Raw genomic sequence first — 23,704 nt, 5'->3', positions numbered from 1 at the left:
ATAATGGATTTTTTTTCGAATTTATAAAAAATGGAGTCTGTCATTCTTGATTTGCTATCAATCAAGAAAAATTTTATATAAATGGTTAACGGGTCGTATGTCTTATTATTAACTTATATCGTAGCGATTCTTATTTACAAAAAGGTTGTCACCAAACATTCCTACTCGACTAGACTTTAATGTAAAAATATTACGGAAAACTATTACCACTAAGGTTGTTGAAAATATAAGTAAACAAATGCACTGACAAAAAAGCATGACCGGTTCCAAAGCTTTTGTTTTTACTTTAAAAATTTTGGTATTGATTCCGAGCCAAAGAAGCGGAGAATACAAGTAAGGATACTTTTAAGACACAATTCTCTTTTAAATTTGGGTTTTGTGTACTTGCATCTAGGAAGCAAATTTTAATTTTTCGGTTTTCAGCTTTTTTTCTTCATATGTTATCAAAGTCCTTTAAAAACGAGTTAACGACAACTTTATTTTCTAAATTCAGACTCGACTTCCAGTAGAAATTATGCTATGTTTCAAGTAAAAAAACCTCTTTCAAATAAAGTGTTGAAAAACATGTCCTATATTTGAACGATTTTTTGCTTTGTGAAAAGACAACAAATTTAAAGACAATTTTATTAATTTTAAAGAATTTTTCTGAATTATTAAAGTCAAGTTGACCTTAGCCCAACATTTTTTTCTTTCATGTTATGATACCCATTTTGAAGTCAAATCACTTAATAATAAGGACAATACGACTTCATTGAAAAGTTTATCGACTTTTGGACAAGAAAAAAGCTTTATATATGAGAAATACTTCTTCTATGCTAAGCAAAATTTGTATTCGTATTATAAAGACATGAAATCTTTGACCTTACGACAATATTTTTTCAGTGTGAGTTTTCAATAAGAATTTTGTGTTTAAACATTAATATTGTGTTTAAATTAACGAGAGAGGCAGTTACCGATTTCTTAAAAATGATTCAGATTTAGAAGAGCTACGTACACTTATTCAAATGAAAAGAAAAATTAACTTGTGTTGTGTTTAACAGGAAGTTCACCACTGCCGTTTCACAATAGACTCAATAGTCTAAGTGAGACTGAAATATCGTTCTCTCACTATACCTAACCTAAGCATAGTGTTTGAAGGGCCTGTTTTCGATTTCTCTAAGTGAACTTGCTCGGGTCATAGTAAATTCCAAGCCTTACTATTAGACTGATGGGTATGAAACTCTATACAATACTAAGTGAAATGGCATGTAACATTTTGGAATATAAATATTACGATTTTCAATTCCATACGAATTCCAACTTTTAAAAATCGCACAATTTTGTTTCCTATACAAATAAATAAATTTTGTGAGATTTGATAAAGCCTTGTAAGACTTAGAAAATAAGTTTCCTGAAAACATTACAACTACAAACAGAATATTTCTTTAAATTTAAAATAAGGCCACACCCTAAAAAAATCGCTTCTCTAACATATGTTCCAAACATATTTTGCAGGAAGCACATATATTACTGGATACCGCCGAAACATTAATATGTTTGTTTTATGTGAGCATATTATATGTTTGAAAGCATTTTGAGTCCAAAAATAGTATATGCTTGGAAGAATTCCCCAAAGAAGATTGTGTTCATTCCCTCACATGTTTTTAACTTCCACGAAATTTTTGAGTTCTTCGCATCTTTTTCTGTAATACAAATATGCTGTTTTTTTTTCAAATGTATATTTTCTTGGTTCCGAATGTCTATTCTCTTTATTCCGAATACTCAATCTACTATTCAAATTAAATAATATTTAGACTTAAGCATACCAAATTTTTGGCCATATTATAAAACAGTTTTCCGAAACAACATACAAGCGGTTTCACAGAAATTGCTCTCATTTCATTCTCTCGCTGTGTTATGTTGATATCTTTTTATTCAACCCTCCCGGTTTCCATCTCTATTTCTTTCTCTATACTAACTCTCTCTCTGTCGCTCTCTGAATAAAGTATCACAACATATACATGTTTACTCGAAATTTGTAAATTTATATATGTTTACATTCACGCATATTATTTTTATGTTTAAAAATTGTGCCCGAAACACATTTTGTTTATATCGGAACATATGAAAAACATATTTTTCTAACAGTGCATATAAGAATGAGGTACACAACAAAATTTGTTTGTAAGTTAATTTCTCTAAATGGACATATGTTGTAGAAATAATTTCTTTTCCAATTTGAACATTTTTCCCTAACGCTTTTTTATAAAAATACTAATTCGTTGTTATAATACAATATGACAAAGTATTGCCATTTCCTAAAACTTTACATATAAGTTGACTTCTCTAAATAAAAATAAGCAATATTAGTTTTATTCATATTTAAATTTAACCCTTCGTTGCATGGCATTGCATATATTCAGTGGTAGAGTTTTGTCTGCATGACTTTAATCTCTTACAGATTTTTATCTTTCTCATTCGTTTGGATAAGTATTTTGTCAGAATTGATCGCAATCAAGGTATCACAAATATACCTACAACATTTATAACATTCCAATAAATGTTTATCGTTGCCTAAAATTAAATTATTCAACAAAGGGTGAAATATCAACTTTCAACCATGTTTTCTCTCTCTCACTCTCTTTCTGAGGTTCCCCAAAAAACTGCTTATAACAAAGATTTACCCCACATCAAACCGATATTATCCCTCAAATGAATTACTAGGTTAAATTGTAAATAGTACTGGCATTTTTGTATTTACAAACTGAACTGTGTAAATATTATATTTTATAAAAATGCATATGAGCGAGAAGGGTTCATTTCATTAAAATTTCAATGTGTAAATATTAAAACAATATTTTATACCAACTAACCACCATACAAATATGCACACATGAATATGCATTTCATTCATTAATGAAAATGTATGCATGTACATGTTGAACTCATTCTCTCTCAATGGGAGCATATGCACGAGCATATTCATAACCAATGGCAAGGAGAGTGGTTACGTTACTAATTGTGCATTTTGTTAAATTGGACAAATATTTTTGCATCTATGTGTATGTGTGTGGTTTGAGCTTTAGTCAACTGTCAGTTTATTCGTTGTGGGTATTTTTGAAAGTAACATGCAAATATAATAACACCAATGAAAACATAACGCTGGCAAATAAGTGAGAATGCAACTATGTTTTGCGAGGTTGAAGCTCAATCTCCGTCAATGATATAGTCCGAATTATCAGGTTCTCGTGTAGCGTTGCCATTTGCGTTTAATATCTTCAATTGACTCAAAATAGTTTCTCCGCAGTATTTAGTCGCTTGAATTTGACAAACAGCCAAATGTCATGAAAAATTCACGAAGAATTAAAGCGTATGATGCAAAAAGCCAAAATTGTTAGCGTTTAATGAATGGATTTTAATGAATGGATTTTTCATATAGTCAAATGTTATATCCCTTTAAAATAGCATCACTCTAAATGCAAAAGACAACACCCAATTTTAATAAAGCGTGGGTTTTGTCTGCAAATTAAACATTCATGCGACCTACCACAAATGCAGCGAAGTGAAGCAAGCTCTTCTATTTGTTTTAGTTTTGTTTCGTTGTCTATTTATTATGTATCATCACATGAGATTACACTGCCAATATGTATTATTTGCCCAGAATACAAGTACATTAAGACAACACTCAGAAATACATTTACTGGGATGAATCGATTAGGATGGGGTACAAAAAATATATGTTATATCAATATTAAAACCTGAAACCTAATTATAATTTTTTAGAGAAATTTTTAATCGATTTCCAAAATGCAAATACAACAATTTCGTGTAACGCACAAATCTGTCTCTCATCCACAAGTTTTTAGTTCTCATAAATGCAGGCGACTTTTTGGAGCATTTCGTCTTGTAAAATACAAATGGAAAACCTTTTAGTCTTATCTACAAATGAAATGACCCCTGTATCCAAATAGGGGAGCTACCGTATTGCAATGGTTAGGGTGCCCGCCTTGCATACAAAGGGTCATGGGTTCAATCCCAGATTCGACCAAACAACAGAAAAGCAAAAAATAGCGGTGGATTATCCCCTTTCAAAAATGCTGGCTACTATTCTTAGTATTCTAAAGCTTCTCGAAATGATTTCACTGTAATCGTACACGTCGTTTGGACTCGGCTATAAAAAGGTGGTCATTGACCTAAACATATAATCGGGAAGCACTACGATAATTGATAAGAGAGAAGTGGTACAACAAATGAATAGTCTAATTGAGTATAAAAAATATCGGGCTGCCGCTATAACTAACCTAACCTATATGCAGATAAAGATCCATTTATTGGACACTTATCTCAAGTTCATGTGAAATACTTGATCGCCATTGTAGGTTAGATTAGGTTATGTGGCAGCCCGATATATCAGGCTCACTTTGACTATTCAGTCCATTGTGATACCACAGTGGTGAACTTCTCTCTTATCACTGAGTGCTGCCCGATTCCATGTTAAGCTCAATGACAAGGGACCTCCTTTTTATAGCCGAATCCGAACGGCGTTCCACATTCCAGTGAAATCACTTACACACAAAAAAAAATCCTGTTTCAATCACGAAATTAATTGATCCAATTAATTTTTTAATTGAAATGTCTTCAATCACAGAAATGATAGTATCAATTAAAAAATTAATTGAAGGTCAATTAAAAAATTAATTGATCCAATTAAAAAATTAATTGATATTATTATTTTTTGTGATTGATTTTTGTTGCAATTAAAAAGTTTGTTGAATCAATTAAATTTTAAATTGAATATTTTTTAAAACTCAATTAAAATTTTAATTGGAAAAATTTTCGCAAATATTTTTTCTGTGTAGAGAAGCTTTGAAACCCTCAGAAATGTCACCAGCATTACTGAGGTGGGATAATCCACCGCTGAAAAACTTTTTGGTGTTCGGTCATAGCAGGAATCGAACCCACGACCTTGCGTATGCAAGTCGGGCATGCTAACCATTGGCTCCATTGTAGGTTTAGAAAAATTCGATCTACACTAATACAACCACGTATGCCTTTCCTGAATGACTGACACAAAAAAAGGGGTTAACATATTTGACCCATGTTTCATGAGTGTGAATAGTGACAACGTCATCATTATTGCCCTCTTCACTGAAACTTGTTCAACTGTATGCATAAAATTGGCAAAAATTAAAACTGTAGCTGAATTATATTTAGTTTAGTTAGTGGCAATATTTTTGGTTGCATGGAGGGAGAGAAAAAGACATTTTTTCAAATTTATTCACATTAGTGCTGTGTCATCAGTAACCAAGTTTGTGGGAATTACGATGTGAGAGGGAATATTTTTGATTAACCCTTTCACTACCGAAATAAACCTAATGTTAAAAACTTTAATTTTTCTTCTGTTTTTACTTGTACTACCAGCATGTAGAACATGTAGGTAAACCTACTTCAAATACTTCAAGAGCTATATAAGCTTGTTTTGAAAATTTGATTCTTGAATTGTGACCAAGTGGCCTTACGAAAATAAGCGCTATTTAGCCTATAATGTCCTTCAAAGTGTGAGCAAAAATACAAAAAAGAACCCGAAAAAGTGTCAGCTATAGTTTTCGTATGAATGTCCATTTACTAGAAACATACAGTAGAAAAATTGTCTCAAATTTTCGTATTTTTCGTTTATTTCTAAAGAAGTTTACAAAAATGTATTTTGGACCTCACCAATATAGAAAATATTTATAGGTTATTTAGATTCAAGCCTCTACTTTAAAATAACATCGAGAAATAAATCAAAACTAAGTGGAAAAATAGAATTTGGTGTCTTTTTCGAATGTCCTTCAAAGCGGACATCGGTAGTGAAAGGGTTAACTAAAGATTTTAATTGCATTTTTTATAGCACATTGACATATTTGTGTCAAAAGTATTTATTTTTTCTTTTTTTTATAGTTGTTTGCGTATGAGAATATTTATTGAATAAATAAGGGGATGAGTTTGCTGGTTTTGTATTCATATATTTCAATATTTATAATTGAATATTTACTTCAATTAAATTGATTTTCATTAATTTGAAAATATCATGAAGCATACAAGTGGAACTTTTCCATATTTCCTGCTAACAACAAGAGAGAAGAGGAAGTGAGATCATGATTATTGTGCAAACCACATTTACTTCCTCGAGAAAGTCAAGCTGCATCGCCACGGACAAATTGATTGATACTGTCGGGACTATCGCCAAGGAGGACTATTAACCCCCTCCCCCCTTGGAAAACATTTTTTAAAAAAGTGGGAGGGTCGCTCGAGTAAGAGGAGATTTAAGATAGTTTGACTTTTTGGAAAAAATGATTTTCGAGTATTGCAACTTTTTAAAAATTTGAAAAAGCCGACTTTTAGATTATATAACAATTAGGAAAAGACGACTTTTTAACAGAATATATGGTTACAGTTACAGTTCCCTAAAATTAAAGTATAATTTGTATTTACTTAATTTTCTTTTAAACACTTTTATATTTTAAAGGATATGAATTGGGTGTTTCTTCAATACCACTTAAATACATTCGAAACATGCCTATGTTACAAGTTGTTTAGTGCGATTTTAAGGTGCTCAAAAAATGGGGTGCCATCAGTTACGGAGTGCTTGGGAAGCAAGAAAAAGGAAACAGAAGATCAAAGAAAATTAGAAAAGCATGAAAGAATGAAAGAATGAAAGAAGAAGCAAGAAACCTAAAAAAAGTTAAAGTATATGGCCGTAAGCAAACAAAGATGCACCTTTGGCAAGTAAACGAAAGAGGTAGCCTTAGTATTCCCTAATCTTTGTATTATTTTTTTTTGTACCCTTCACATATCGAAATAAGGTAAGAAGAAAAACTTGTGAATGAAAGCAAACAATTCAAATTGAGGCAAATAACAGAAATTTTTTGAGAAAAACAAATATCAGCCTTAGGACAAACAAAGAATACATATAAATGAAGTAATTAAACAAGAAAGTAATTGAGAGTAAAAAAATAAACCTGTCAAGAAAATGAATCAATGAAGGCAAACAAACAAAAATACAACAAAACTTGAGACATTAAAACCCACAGTAAAAAAGATAATGTGGGAATAAAAGCATTCCCGTCATCATAAAAACAAAATCAAAGGAAAAGAGAAAAAATTGTATTTCAAGAACCATAAAAAGTACATTTATAAGATAGGTAACATAAAAACATTCCTCTTGAGCATTTATTTGCTGTGGTTGGATGTTGGGAAACACATTCAAACACACAAGCACATACAATCAAGAGAAATGAAAAGGAAACGAAAAAAACCAAAGCGAGAACAAGAACAAGGTTTAATTGAAGATACATATTGCTAGAGTTGTACTTGTTTTACTCTCCCATGCTCTCTCTCTCTCTTATTCACTCTCTTCAGGAAAGAGTAAACAGTTGTGTTTTGGCAATCTCTACCTTACAAAGAAATAAGTTCTTTTATAGAATTCAGTTAATGGGAGAAAGAAAGAGAGATAGAGAGAGCTAACGAGAGAGTAGTTAGTTTATCTTTTAAACATATTGCTTCAGTTTTTCTCTTATACCTGTTCCACTGGCAGCACGTCCATTGTAACGATAATTATTATTAATACCATTATTATTTTTATAGGATCCCATAATTCCACTACTACCAATAATGCCACCACTAGTTGTTGCTGACGACGTTAGGCCGCCACTCATGGTAGCATGCATGCCAGCAACACCACCACCTGAATTCAAGACATGACCACCATTACGCATATTGCGACCATTATTCATGGTCATGGCGTTGTGATTATTGCCGTTATTATTATTGCCAACCATACCACCATTGTTAGTGGTGGCAGAGGCAACATGCATGAGACCAGCAGGATTATTGCCATTTGTGACCGAATTACCGACGACACCGTTTAACATACCTCCGCCGCCACCACCAACACCGGCTCCACCATGTTGCGAATGATAATCGACAATGCCGTTTTGGTGTGAAGCGGCAGCAGTTCCATTTAGGCCATTCATCATCATGGACGATGAGGATGTCGAGGGGGTTCGCATATAGGAAGGCTGTTGCTGTTGTTGCATATGGCTATGATGATGATAACCCCCCACCATACTACCGGCAGGACCTCCACCCACACCATTTAATTCGGCATTGGAGTATTGCTGTGGCTGTTGTTGGGGCGTTGATATTTTTCCATTTAACACTTGACTGCCATTCATCATGCTGTAATGATGGCCCGGTCCTCCCATAGATCCCCCGGTCGAGGCATTTGAATGTTGTTGCTGCTGCTGTTGTTGATAGTGTTGCTGATGCTGCTTTTGTCCATGCCTATGATGGGGCTGAGAGGCCAAACTTGAGAGTGAAGAGGTTGAGGCTGGTTGTGAGGTGTTTGTTGTTGATGAGGTCGAAGGACTTGTCGATTGTGTGGCCAAAGGTGGTGAAGGACAATGTGAAGCATATGATGTTGCTGTTGCATTATTCATAGCCTGGTGATGGGCTTGATAGTATTGTTGTTGCTGTTGCTGGTGTGTCAAGTGATGATGATTGTGTTGTAAATGAGCCGTTTGTTGCTGCATTGAAGCCGCTGTCTGTTGTTGCTGATATTGATGTGGTGGCGGTGAAGGCATTTGTTGATGGTAATACATTTGTTGTTGCTGCTGCTGTTGGTGATGGTGATGTTGCTGCTGCATATTTCCTTGTTGCTGCTGCTGTTGTTGTTGTTGCATATTTGCTGTTGTCACATGATTATGATGGCTACCCGGTAAAAATTGGGGATATACATGATGTGACCATTGTGGAAATAATGGACGACCTGAGGGTTCTATTTATGACAGACATGACCGCATAGGGGGTTATGACGGGAAAACGGGTAATATGGAGGGTATAACAAAAGTTGTAGGGATAATAACAATAGAAACGGTAGGAATAGATAGAATTTTCAAAGTAGTAAGAGAATGAAAAAAGAGAGAAATAGATCCAGATGTGAGTACAAAAAGATTGATGATAGAGCATAAGGAAGTTGTTTTATAAATAGTGTGACAATTTTTAATAGTTTTCGAAGAAAATTTTATTTAATTTCAAATTAATATTGTGTTAGTATTGATAAAAAGTAAAACACAAATATATAGGATATATAATTGTCATTAAAATTTAAATTAAATAAAATTATATTGATATACAATAAATTTTTAATTAAATTTATTAAAAAAAAAATATAAGTTAAAATAAAGAAATATAATGAATAAACACAATTTTAAAAATATATATAATAAATTGTAAATAAAATAAGAAATGATAATGTCCAAACATTTATTTGGTTTGTATTAAATATTAGAAAAGAATTAAGTTTGTAATAATAATTTCAATAAAATGTATAATAATTAAAGACAATTTATGGGAAGTAGTAAAAAATAAAATAGTAGTAAAATATTGATGTACAATTTATATAAGTGATATAAATATAAATATTAATAAAATATGTATAGAAAAATAACAAATAATTAATAACAAAACCCAAATAAATATTGTATTTAATTTCAATATTAATATAAGTTTGTAGAATGAGAATAACAAAAAATATATTTAAAAGCGTTTTTAGGAAAATTAATATTTACATTAAATTGAATGTTATTATGGATGTTACAAAAAAAACAGTTAAATTTTTAAAAAGTCAAAGAAGGATATAGACATTTTGCCATATAATTTTCAATTTTAATATAAACAAAACCATTGTGTTTTTGTTTGTTAAAATTTTTTCAGCATCATAATTATTTAAAAATTTCGGCCATCATTTGCAACAACAAACAGCAATAAAAGCGAAGAGAACAAACAGCAACGGCAGCAGGATATTTGTGGAGGGACAATTATCATCAACCATACCATGAACACATGTTTATTTTTATTTTGTTTTCCACATTTTAATATAAAAGCACAATTTATAAATCGAGGACAATAAAGGATTTTAATGGGACCACCATCATAAATATGGCCAGAAGCATCGAGAATATATTCATAATATGATGTAATATTCATTTGTTTTAAGAAAATGTACACATACACAAATATTTACAATAGTTTGAGGAATATTAATACAGATGTAGTAAATTAAAAATCGTTGTATTTTTAGATTAATATTTTCAAATGGATATTTGGGTTTTATATATTTTTTTATTGTTGGTGATTTTTTTCAGTTTTTTTTTTATCCACGTTATTATCATACAAAAAAGTAGTCCGAATAAAAGCAGCATGGAAAATTAAACACGAAAACAAGAACAGAAAATAGAAGAAAAAAAGAGACAAAAGGGGTTTTATAATTAGCAATACAATTTTTTTTCCATACCAATAATGACATTAATACCACCAACAAACAACTAAGAAAAAATTGAGGGGAGTAGGGATTTAGATTAAAAAAAAAGATTCTTCCAGCTATAATCTGGTATTAGACATTTGAACCAAAACTAAGGTAGGAGATGATGGGAATTTGGGATTTATTAAAAAAAAACTACTTAACCCATAAAGGGGAGAAACTTAGAAACTCATCAAGGATTTAGATAATGTCCTTTATACAAAATGTTTCACTATGATAGTATTTGGCTTTGTTTCAGAAAGGGTTTATAGGGTCTTCTTATGAGTGGTATTATTGCTTGGGATATTTAAGGATTTCAAATTTCATTAACTTTTTGGGTTTACAGAGGGTAACATTTATATACAAAATGTAGGTATGTTTTGCAAAATAATATTCATTAAAAATAACAATAAATAAAAACAAAACATATATATATTAAAAAAAATATATTATTAAAAACTATCGATTTTAAACAATTCTCTATTAGAATTCAAAAATATTTCGGATTTAGGCTCAAAAATTTTCTAGTTATATTTTATTTAAAAATATATTATTAATATTAACTTAAAAAAAATCTAAATTCAAGTTAAACTAAAACAGCTACCCCCTTAAACTTAAACATAATTATAACAAAAATTTAACTTATATCAGTAAATTTAACCAAACAAAATTGTGATTGTTAATTAGTTAGTTTTTCTTGTTTAATAAACTACATTTCTTAGAAGACAAAAAAATATTTTTTGTTAGTATTGGGGATCATTTTTGTGTGTGAAAATTTTGGTGCAGTTTTGTAATTTACTTTCATATATTTTTAATTAAAAAATAATAAGTATACTTTAAACTATAAGTAAAAACTAATTATATATATTCTGTGTGGTAGTAACAAAACAAAAATTGATTCGACTTACCGCCTGATGATCTTTGCATGACGGGTGATTGCCTTTGAATTTGTGGTTCTGCTGGCGGCTCCAAGATATCACGATATTTGGAGACCATTAACACAGAGATGAAATAAACAATTGCCAGGGAAAGAAACTGGGCTTGTTTGGTTTCCTCCTGAAATTAAAAAAAAATAAGTATTTAGATAAGACATCCTAAATTTATTATATGGAAATATTTTAGTAATGGCATAGGACTCTTTGAATACAACCATAGAATATCAAAATTTTATTTTACTGATATAACAGGTTGGTTGATAAGTCCCCGGTCTGATACATAGATGAAAAAAATCCACAAAATGATTTTGAATGACCGTAAACTGAAGTTGATCGAGATAGCAGAGGCCTTAGAGATATCAAAGGAACGTGTTGGTCATATCATTCATCAATATTTGGATATGCGGTAGCTCTGTGCAAAATGGGTGCCGCGCGAGCTCACATTTGACCAAAAACAACAACGTGTTGATGATTCTGAGCGGAGTTTGCAGCTGTTAATTCGTAATACACCCGAGTTTTTCCGTCGATATGTGAGTCAAATCGACAGTCGGCTGAGTGGACAGCGACCGGTGAACCGTCTCCGAAGCGTGGAAAGACTCAAAAGTCCGCTGGCAAAGTAATGGCCTCTCTTTTTTTGAGATGCGCATGGAATAATTTTTATCGATTATCTTGAGAAGGGAAAAACCATCAACAGTGACTATTATATGGCGTTATTGGAGCGTTTGAAGGTCGAAATCGCGGCAAAACGGCCCCATATGAAGAAGAGAAAAGTGTCGTTCCACCAAGACACCGCACCGTGCCACAAGTCATTGAGAACGATGGCAAAAATTCGAATTGCTTCCCCACCCACCATATTCTCCAGATCTGGCCCCAGCGACTTTTTCTTGTTCTCAGACCTCAAAAGGATGCTCGCAGGGGAAAAAAAATTTGGTTGCAATGAAGAGGTGATCGCCGAAACTGAGGCCTATTCTGAGGCAAAACCGAAGGAGTACTACCAAAATGGTATCAAAAAATTGGAAGGTCATTATAATCGTTGTATTGCTCTTGAATAATAAAAAACCAATTTTGACAAAATAAAAAATGTGTTTTTATTTGTATATATTATATTTATCAGCCAACCTGTTAAAGACAGTAAACTTCCATTTTCGTAACGCCCCACCAAGTTTACGGCGTAGATCCTCTGTCTATTAACTCACATGCCAGATTTATGAAGCTCAGTCTCTGAATAGGAGATTAACTAAAATATTACACTGTAAAAATATTGTCGTAAACACGGATACTTGACCAAAATTATATAATATTTTCATTGGAGGGGTTGCGTCCTTAGAATTAGGCGATTCGTCTTTAAAATGGTTAGACTTTTGTTGGACTACGGTCAACTTGGCTTTATTAATAAGTCTATGAAAGATATAGATATAATAATAAATTAAGACTTTTGTCTTCGTATCAAGTATGCGAAATCTACATGTTTGAATTTCTCAACATCATTTATCGTAAGGAAACACATGTTGCTATCTGTACCGTAAAACAGATGTGTCCATAGCAAGAAGAAGTGTAGATATTGGGTGAATCGCTCAAAAATCCTTGATTTAAGTTATTAATTGTGTTTTTTTTTGTATATATGTTACGATAATTAGTGCTACCTAGAGTTTAATGTATGCAATTTCTAGGATATATGTTATCATGTTAGGTTTATGGTAGTGTGGGACTAGGTTAAGAAATAGTTTGTAAGATATCAAGTAAGGAAAAAAATTTTAAATGAAATCAGTGTGTTTTCATCAACCTCAACCGGAGCATACCTCTTTTTACACCCTCCACCATAGGATGGGGGTATATTAACTTTATCATTCCGTTTGTAACACATCGAAATATTACTCTAAGACCCCATAAAGTATATATAGTCTGGGTCGTGGTGAAATTCTGAGTCGAACTTAGCATGTCCGTCTGTTGAAATCACGCTAACTTCCGAACGAAACAAGCTATCGACTTGAAACTTGGCACAAGTAGTTGTTATTGATGTAGGTCGGATGGTATTGCTAATAGTACATTAGCATTACCATCGGTCCACTTTTACGTATAGCCCCCATATAAACGGACCCTCAAATTCGGCTTGCCGATCCTCTAAAAGAAGCAAATTTCATCCGATCCGGCTGAAATTTTGTACATGGTGTTGGTATATGATCTCTAACAACTATTCAAAAATTGGTCCACATCGGTCAATAATTATATATAGCCCCATATAAACCGATCCCCCGATTTGGCTTGCGGAGCCTCTAAGGGAAGCAAATTTCATCCAATCCGGTGTCAGCATATGATCTCTAACAACCATGCAAAAATTGGTCCACATCGGTCCATAATTATATATAGCCCCAATATAAACCGATCCCCCGATTTGGCTTGCAGACCCTCTAAGAGAAACAAATTTCATCCGATAAGAGAAGCAAATTTCATTCGATCCGGCTGAAATTTGGTACATGGTGTTGGTCTATGGTCTCTAACAACTATTCAAAAATTGGTCCACATCGGTCAATAATTATATATAGCCCCATATAAACCGATCCCCCGATTTGGCTTGCGAGGCCTCTAAGAGAAGCAAATTTCATCCGATTCGGCTGAAATTTGGTACATGGTGTTAGAATATGGTCTCTAACGACCATTGGTCCACATCGGTCCATAATTATATATAGCCCCAATATAAACCGATCCCCCGATTTGGCTTGCGGAGCCTCTAAGAGAAGCAAATTTCATTCGATCCGGCTGAAATTTGGTACATGGTGTTGGTCTATGGTCTCTAACAACTATTCAAAAATTGGTCCACATCGGTCAATAATTATATATAGCCCCATATAAACCGATCCCCCGATTTGGCTTGCGGAGCCTCTAAGGGAAGCAAATTTCATCCGATCTGGCTGAAATTTGGTACATGGTGTTAGAATACGTACCTACGTACCTACGTACCGTGCAAAAGTCCATATCGATTCGTAATTTTTTGTAGACTTACATACCTTTTTGTCTAATATATATGGACTAACTCACAATTTAGAAAACGATTTAAGATACCACAACCCAAGTAATTCGATTGTGGATGACAGTCTTTCGTAGAAGTTTCTACGCAATCCATGGTGGAGGGTACATAAGATTCGGCCTGGCCGAACTTACGGCCGTTTATACTTGTTATAGACTACATTTAAAAGAAAATTGCATCTTAAACTTATCCCGTTTTTTGATATGGATTAGTTTTTTTCTCAGTACATGTCTATGAATTGGAAGTATGATTGCTTTGAAGTATATGTAAATACAGGATTTGAAACTTCATTGGCTTTTCTGAAGAATCGGAAGAGCCATATGCAAGCAGATTTCCAGATATCCAGCTATATATTTTCGTATAAATAGTTCTGTAATTTAGTTCGTAGGAATATACAATAATGTATATAGATATAGTTGCGAAATCCTCAAATATGTATACCCAAACAAAAAATACTTTCCTCCGGAACGAAAATTTCCCCTTTGTTGGAAACATTTTCTTTAAGAGCAAATAAACTCGAATTTATAATAAGCCTTGCAACGATTGGCCTCAATTTTTTTACTTGTCTTTAAAGAGAACTTTTTTGCGTCAAAAGAAACCTTCGTTTGTCTAAAATTGCGTTCCTCAGACAACAAAACTCTTCTTTCAGTGTAGGTTATGGGAAATGTGGCTTACTTCTGCGACATACGACTATAACGGAAGGACGCAAATTTCAGAGATTCCCAGCAAAAAAATTAGAAGTTCTTCTAAAGGCACAATTTTAAAAGCACTTCCAAAAATGTCCTCCCAAAGATGTTCTTTATTTTAACTGCACAGAGCAAGTGCATTTGAGTTAATTTTTTATAAATCGCTTTTGTCGTATTTTTAATGGGAAATTAAAATTTTTTTTTGATTTAAATAGGTTAAAAACAGATTAAGAATTACTAAAATCGTACAAATTATTTATATTTTGCCGAAAAAATGATAAATACATTCTAGAAAAATTACGAATTTTGTGAAAATATTTGATGTCAAACGTTCCAGACAAGCGTTAGAATGCAACAAAAATTTTAAAAATTATTTATTGTTAAAATGTCACAAATTTTCTTAATTCACATCAAAATCACTGAATTAGCATCACACCTTAATAAGTGATGCAAATGCAGTGCAACGTCAGTTTAAATGGTGGACATCCATCCTATGACAAGCCCATGTTAAATTCATCGCTTCTGCGTTAATTTTGCATCACTTCCGGAGCCAAAAAGAAAATTTTCATTACTTTTTTGGGGACGCTTTTTCTACTGGATGTAACTTGCGTATTCTAAAATTTAAGATGCCTAATATTTCATATTACGTTCAATATTTTTAATAATATAGCTCTGTTCTGGCATATCTATCTCAGTTTCATGCCAAATACAAAGTCTTTAGAAATGTTCCCTATTTTATTCTTATGAGCTTAACAACAATTTTATTTATTTTATAACGTAAGGAAAACGAGAAAAAAATCATCACTTACCACATCTCTATAGATAACAGCTCTCAAACGATTTACATCCATGTCTTGTAGCAATTTCTCAGGATCCTTAACCGGAGATAATTGACCTGTTATTGACTCGACAATATTCTAGAAATAAAAAGGACGAGATAAAGAAACAAAATTTAAGAAGGACAAAAGGCAAAGTAGATTGACAAAAGAGTTTCCATAACAATTATTTTCGGAGTGGTCAAAAGGGGACTTGTAAGTACAGTCCTGTAAACAATAGGACCTGTTTCCATAGTATAACTGTTTTAAGCAGTACTTCGCCTAACTGCATTTTATGACCCACGTCTCTTTTATGAAGATGTGCAATTACACACATGATCCTTATTTGGGAAGTATTGGTTTTGTGCTCCTTAAAGTGCTTTCATTGGCACTTTTCAAAAGCATTTGATGCAGGGCAATAGCAATTGTGCACCAATTTCTTTTTACTGTCAATATCCATTGGAAGACATTGGTTGAATATTCTCTACACAACAAGGCCCTACTGGGCCATCTGAGTGCAGTTTGAGTATCATATGCTAGTCAAAAGAAATAGAGAATTCCCTTTTAAATCAACTAAAAGGAACAATAAAGCCTTTTAACAACACTCCATTAAAGGAGAGGTTCTTTAGTCAATGACATTCGTTTATGTAGAGATGCCAAGCTATAATATTTAGAAAATTACAAAATCTCTAAATGATCTTGTATACCTGTATTTAGCACAGAGCCAAGTCTTGTGGTATGGGACGTTTTAAATTATTTCACTTTATTTCTATCATATCATATCACACCATATGATAGCATTACCCTAAGACATCCCTACCATAAGCCCCGTAATCGGCAAATAAAAGCCCTCCTCTTGTTGTGCATTCTTCAAACGTACCAGCTTTGCACAAAATGAGACTGACAAAGTTATTACAAGGACTACAAGGACTCATAGCTTCTTGCCCTTGTTTGGCATTGATATGGAAACGTCAAAAAAGGAAAAGGAAACAAAGATTGGATGCAGAATAATAATAACAACAACAATAATGGTAGTGTATTGTAGGGCTACACTATACACACACACATGCATATTTTTCATATCAAAATTACCTTGGGTGAAGCCTGAGCACCACGTATCAGTGCTTGTAAATGAGCTGCTCCTGGCACATCTCGTGCCATTGCACCAACATTGTAACGTGTACGTTCCTTGCATTCCAAACAATTTCGCACAGCACACGTACAGACAAGACGTAGACATTGTCGCAATATACCACCGCTGGACATATTCTTCTCCGCTTCCAATTCGCCAAAATTTAATGATGTAGCGAAAATTAACACATCAGCCATGTTGACAAGACGCTGCAGAAATGATACAGCCACTTCGAGTGGCATACCTTGGGTGGGTTCTAGTACATCAAGTTCAGACTGTAGAGAATATGAAAATAGAGAGAATGACAAAAATTAAAAAACAATGTGATGGAATTGCATTAAAGTTCAAGTGTAGGTAATTGCAATAAAAGTTGTTTAGATTCTAATGGAAACTAGAGGAGAAGAATGATGTTTACTTTTACTTCAATTATGTTGTTACCTAGCATGAGTGAAACAATATTAATTGTCTTTTATATGGTAGAAAACTTTAGTAATATACGATAGAGAGAGAGAGTGAGGTTATTAGTTTGAAACTTTTTTTATAAATACAATTTGTTCCATTTAAATTGAAATAATAAATGAAATTAAAATATGTTTCAAATTAAATTGAATTTTTTGCAGAAACAAGAATTCGAAGTAATACACCAACTTTAAAATAAATAAAAAGTCAACGAACTTTTTGTATAACCTATATAACATTATTTTAGTTCATGAAAATCAGTTGATTTTAATAAAATGTTGTTAAATATTAGAATTTTTATACCCTGCGCCACACTGTAGAAGAGGGTATTATAAGTTAGTGAATATGTTTGCAACACCCAGAAGGAGACGATATAGACACATTGTGTCTTTGGCAATAATGCTCAGAGTGGGTCTCTGAGTCGATCTAGCCGTGTCCGTCCGTCCGTCTGTCTGTGAACACATTTTTGTGATTAAAGTTTAGGTCGCAGTTTAAGTCCAATCGTCTTCAAATTAGCCACAAGTTCCTCTTTTGGGTCAGAATAGAAACCTATTGATTTTGGAAGAAATCGGTTCAGATTTAGATATAGCTCTCATATATATCTTTCGCCCGATATGGACTTATATGGACCCAGAAGCCAAAGTTTTACCCTTAATTTTGCAAAAGCATAACACTTGGTCGTATAGTCAAATGTGCAAAATTTGATTGAAATCGGTGCAGATTTAGATATAGCTCCCATATATATCTTTCGCCCGATATGGACTTATATGGCCCCAGAGGCCAGAGTTTTAACCTAATTTGCTTGACATTTTGCACCAAGAAAACAATAAGTACTATAGTCAAGTGTGCCAAATTTGGTTGAAATCGATTCAGATTGAGATATAGCTCTCATATATGTCTTTCGCCCGATATAGACTTATATGGCCCCAGAAGCCAAAGTATTAGCCCAATTTGGTTGAAATTTTGCACTAAGAGTACAATTAGTAGTGTAATCAAGTATGCTACATTTTATTGAAATCGGTTCAGATTTTGATATAGCTCCGATATATATCTTTCGCCCGATTTTTCCTTCATATGGCCACAAAGGTCAAAGTTATGGTCCGATTTACGTGAAATTTTGCACAGGGAGTAGAATTAAAATACTAAGTATTCATGGCAAATATGGTTGAAATCGGTTCAGATTTCTATTTAGCTTCCATACATATGTTTTTCCGATTTGGCCAAAAATGACCAAAATACCCACATTTTCGGTATAAAATCGCCACTGCTAGTTTAGGTTAGGTTAGGTTATGTGGCAGCCCGATGTATCAGGCTCACTTAGACTATTCAGTCCATTGTGGTACCACATTGTTGAACTTCTCTCTTATCACTGAGTGCTGCCCGATTCCATGTTAAGCTCAATGACAAGGGACCTCCTTTTTATAGCCGAGTCCGAACGGCGTTCCACATTCCAGTGAAACCACTTAAAGAAGCTTTGAAACCCTCAGAAATGTCACCAGCATTACTGAGGTGGGATAATCCACCGCTGAAAAACTTTTTGGTGTTCGGTCGTAGCAGCAATCGAACCCACGACCTTGTGTATGCAAGGCGGACATGCTAACCATTGCACCACGGTGGCTCCCCACTGATAAGTCGAAAACTTGTAAAAGTGACTCAATATTTCTAATACATATCTATCGACCGATAAATCATAAATACTTTTGCGAAGTTGCCTCAAAATTGGTTCAGATAAAAATGTTTCCCATATTTTTTTACTACCATAGCGTACCATCCCAGGGCATTAGCCGACTTTAATTTTAAGTCTATAGATTATACATTTTGTTCAGATGGAGTCAGATTTAAATGAATGTATTTGGGACAAAAACCTTTATATATAGCACCCAACATATTTAACGCATTTGATATAGTATCGAAAATGTGGATTTAAAAAGTGGCGCAGGGTATAATATAGTTGGCCCCGCCCGACTTTAGACTTTCCTTACTTGTTTTATTTGAATTATTTTTTGCTTAGTTTAATGACATGAACTAAAAGTGAATAATAAAAGTTTTATACAAATGGAATATAAAATTTTATCAAATTTAAAAAAAAGGAATACAATTTTTTTAAATGGGTGAATTTTACTTAAATTGCGTTAAAAGAGTAAAATTTCCTTAAATTATGTCTGCATATAGCGCTAAAGACATTTGAACCATGATTTGCTCCAATTGTTTCCTTCACAATATGATTTTTTCGTATACAAAAAAAAAGTCAACGACATTTTTTATGGCCGATTTACTATAGCTTAATTCATGAAAATCAGTTGATTTAAATAAAATTTTGCCAAATGTGAGAATTTTTTTATTATAATTATTTTTTGATTACTATAGTGATATGAATTAAAAATAAGAAATAATAGTTTTATACAAATGATGTTGCCAATTTTATTAAATTTAAAAAAATGTAATTTTTCTAAATTTTAACACAATTTACTTAAATGGCGTTAAATGAGTATTTTTTTAAATTATATCGGCCTTGCTTATAGCTCTAAAGATATACAAAAGAAAAAATTTATTATATTTAATAAAAATTAATAAAAAAAAATAAAAAAAATAATTAAATTCTTCAATTTGACCAAAATTATTACTATTATTCAGGTATGATGTTGCAATTAGTAAAATAGTTTAGTAAACATTTTTTAAATAAACCAAAATTTTTTACAAGCGATGTATACGATGTTCCATCCAAACGATGTATACACTGAAAACAATATTTACGTGATATTAAAGATTAAGCAACCTAAATTTTAGGATGCGAAATTTACAAAATATTAAGGACAATTTTTTTTAAATAATTAAATTTTAATTAAAATAAAGTTTATAATCTTTGTCTCGAAAGTTTTTTTTTTTCATTAAATTTAGGACACAAATTTTGTAAATTTGCGTCCCTCCGTTAAAGTCGCATGTCTTTGAACTTCCTTTAAGTAAAGAAACACATTTTTGATTTAAAGAAATTGTCCTTAAATTCACTGAAATATTGAAACTTTAGATTTAAGATAAAACCGCTTCAAATATAGGCTAAGACTTATTTTGAGGATTTAGCGTCTTTGGTTTAACATTTTTTTGGTAATTAAGAAAACATTTTTTATTTGAAGTATCCGTTATAATTTGGATGTTTAAACTGGCAATTTTTTTTGCACGTGAGTACCTTTATGAATAAACCGCGAAAAGAGAATGCAAATTTAATAAATGAGATTTGTACCTAATTTTAATTTTATTGGTCTTTGGCTCGGAATCAATACCAAAATCCTTAAGAGAAGATCAAAAACTTTGGATCCAAGTAAACTTTTTTTGAGTGTACAATTTTATCAAATTTAATTTTTTTTAATGCGCTTTACAGACTATCAGTTATTCCGGACGACAGTGCTCGTGTCGAACATATCCCATAAATTGTGCACATTATAAGTTAAGTCGGAAGGCATAATCGATACTGCTGCATGTTTATGGGATCGATAACACAACCGATTATTTAGCCATCGCCTACAAGTCGTATCGATGCGACACACTGTAAGATTCTTTACAAACACCGACATTCCGTCCGGAATAACTGATAGTCTGTAAAGCGCATAAATTGGATGCAGTTTATTTAAATTGCGTTAAATGAGTACAATTTTCTTAAATTATGTCTGCCTTGAACTGCATTTGTTTAAAGATATTTAAACAAATTTTTTCTCCAATTGTTTTCTTCAAAATATGATTTTTGCTTATACAAATAAAATATTATTTTTAATAAATTTTCTTCAATTTTACAAAAAATTAATATTATTATTATTAAAGTTTCAAATTGCAGTTAATGAAACAATTTAATATTTTCTTTAATGGGATGTTCAAATTTTAATATTTAATTAAAGCAAAATTCAATTAAAACGCATTCATTAAATCGTCGTTAAATCAAAATTCGCATCTGAATGTCCTTATGCAGGAATGTATTGAACAAATGTTACCATTTTCCGTTTCCACTAGCACACAATCTGTATACATAGTGCATACAAAGACTCATTGACACAATTGTCCCTCTCCATCTCTCTCACACACACACACATTCATACATCATCGACTATACTTAGCATAATATTGGTCTGGACAACGAATACAATTGAAATTAATGTCTATCTACGATACTTACATTTGGCGATGTGGCCGAAGCCAACAATGGCAAGAGACCACCGCAGGCAATTATCAAATTATCCGCCAGTTGTGAAATCAAATGCACTGTATTCACAACAAAGATTGCATTTTCACTGGAATTGACGAAATCCAAAACACTTTTGGTTGAATGTGAACGCCATACTTGGATATCCGTTTCCAATGAAAAGAGAACATCCGAGAGCAAACGTTGATGTATGTAGGACCATTTGAATTCGGGTATGCGGAAGGGTGGCCGTGTTGGACCGGGACTAAACATGGGTCGTGTAGAACCGGATTTTGAACGTTGATGTGAAGGTTGTTGTTGTTGCTGTTGTGTCTGTTGTTGTTGCGGCTGCTGCTGTTGTTGTTGTTGAGGATGTGTTGCTGGCATTTTGTCATTATCTAAAGTGGGAATTGGAGAGGATTTTTAGATGTTTGTTTTGGGTTTACCATAGATTCACATAAATAAATATTTATTTCATTTTCTATTTTTTTTTTTTTTTTGGTTAGAAATTACCTCTTGCAAGTAATTTCTTAGTTTATGATTTACCACCATTCTCTAGAGTTAGCATGTCGTAAATCTTCTGTTAAATTCTAAGTAAATACTAATGCCATAGAAGCTAGTCAATGAAAATTTTTTTGGTTGTAGACTAAACCGCAAAAAAAACGAAAGCTCTAACATTTCATTCTTCAGAAATCTAATAAAAGGGGGTATTCATATGTTTGGGTGAAGAAGATAATATAAAAACAAAAAAACAGCTTCTACTATTTATTCAGTTCCATATAAATGCCCATATACACACTCACTGTTTGAGAATAGAAATCTACACAACCGTAATCGTAACTTTGGATTTAATGAGCAAGAATCTCGATTTTAAGTGGAACCACCACTTGATATACCCTAGTCATTTAGCTTGTTTTCATTGTTCATACAGCATGACATAGAATGTAAGTGTAGAACCAATGATTTCCCTACCTCCCTCCTTCCCTCCACACACCATTCTCATGTCATTTGAATCGAAGCGTACATATTGTGGCATGCTCTAAAACCTCAGACAAATGAAAGCAACTACGAAATGTAGTGGTTCTCAAACAATTCATTGTTAAATATAGGCAATGCTTGCTTTAATTTTCTGAACGAAGATCCCATTACCAGAGTGGAAGGGAAAGACAAAGAATTTAGCCTTGAAGAAGTGAGAGAAAGAAAAAATATATATCGAGTAATTTGATTAGATGAAATGTTTATACACCACTACACCACTATGTGGTTAGGTTATTACAATTTTGATGTATCCCAGCAAAACCTTGGTAAGTATTGAGCTGAAAACTTCTAACGCCATTACCTCCAGCCATACTTTCAGCTTTGAAATATTGAGTTACTGCCAACGAATATTTTCGGTTACCAAGCACCATTGTGTTTTTGGGAAAATTAATTTAATTTATTTCCGAATTGCTTTCGAATCACAATTTCTGCCAAATATACAAGAAATAAAAATTTACCTAATTTTTTATGCAAAAAAGAAGAAGGATCGATATTGTCAGAAATATGTGTCCATATTCAGTTCAGAAGCAGCAAACACGAATCGCATCAATTTAGGGAATCGTTTTGAAATTCGAATATTGTTAAATATGAGTGTTGTCGTAATGGGTGTTTGTTACGACGAAATCGGATGCTGATCGCAGAGTTACCGAATTCAGGACCCAAATCAGGGGTCTCTACTGAAGTTACCTTATTAAACAATTTGCAAGCGTTAAAGCCCAAGAGATAATCCAATCCCCAGATAATCCAACGACATCTTTACTCGGCACTAAAAGGGCTGCAATTGGTTTATGGGCTAAAAAAGGTGCGGCCTAATTTAATTTGAAGATTTCTAGGGTAAATTGCTTCTTCGATGTGATGCACAGAGATGGTCTGTATCAAACTTTTTTAGGTTTGCGACTGTCGCAAAGTTGTAAACGTCGTAAACGTCACATACGCGTCGTAAATGTAGAAAAAGTAACAAAAGCCGCAAACTCAAAATACTTTAGTTGCGTCAGCTAGGCAGCGAATTCGATGATATCCAAGACGATGGTATGTGCGAAGAAGTTTCAATTCTTAGGAATGTCCACAATTTTCGGTTTTAGTCCCCACATTTTCCCTATTGCATTTTGCAAGAGTACCGTGGAT

The 23,704-nt window shown here is 32.8% G+C and overlaps 1 protein-coding gene across 8 annotated transcripts in view; it reads right to left on the bottom strand.

Moving 5' to 3' along the window:
- Positions 1-23,704, bottom strand: part of rg (A kinase anchor protein rugose) — a 373,937-nt gene that overhangs the window by 35,359 nt on the left and 314,874 nt on the right. For all 8 annotated transcript variants that reach the window (XM_075298736.1, XM_075298738.1, XM_075298737.1 and 5 more), the window contains 4 exons: positions 21,536-21,939; positions 16,875-17,189; positions 15,777-15,884; positions 11,230-11,377 (listed from right to left, as the gene is read on the bottom strand). In XM_075298736.1, the coding sequence (XP_075154851.1) occupies positions 11,230-11,377; positions 15,777-15,884; positions 16,875-17,189; positions 21,536-21,939 (975 nt within the window). The remainder of the gene's footprint in view (positions 1-11,229; positions 11,378-15,776; positions 15,885-16,874; positions 17,190-21,535; positions 21,940-23,704) is intronic.

This window comes from Haematobia irritans, chromosome 3, assembly GCF_050003625.1.
Source record: "Haematobia irritans isolate KBUSLIRL chromosome 3, ASM5000362v1, whole genome shotgun sequence".
Taxonomy (NCBI): domain Eukaryota; kingdom Metazoa; phylum Arthropoda; class Insecta; order Diptera; family Muscidae; genus Haematobia; species Haematobia irritans.
The sequence above is the reverse complement of the archived record's forward strand: the minus strand, read 5'-3'. Positions and strand labels throughout refer to the sequence as shown.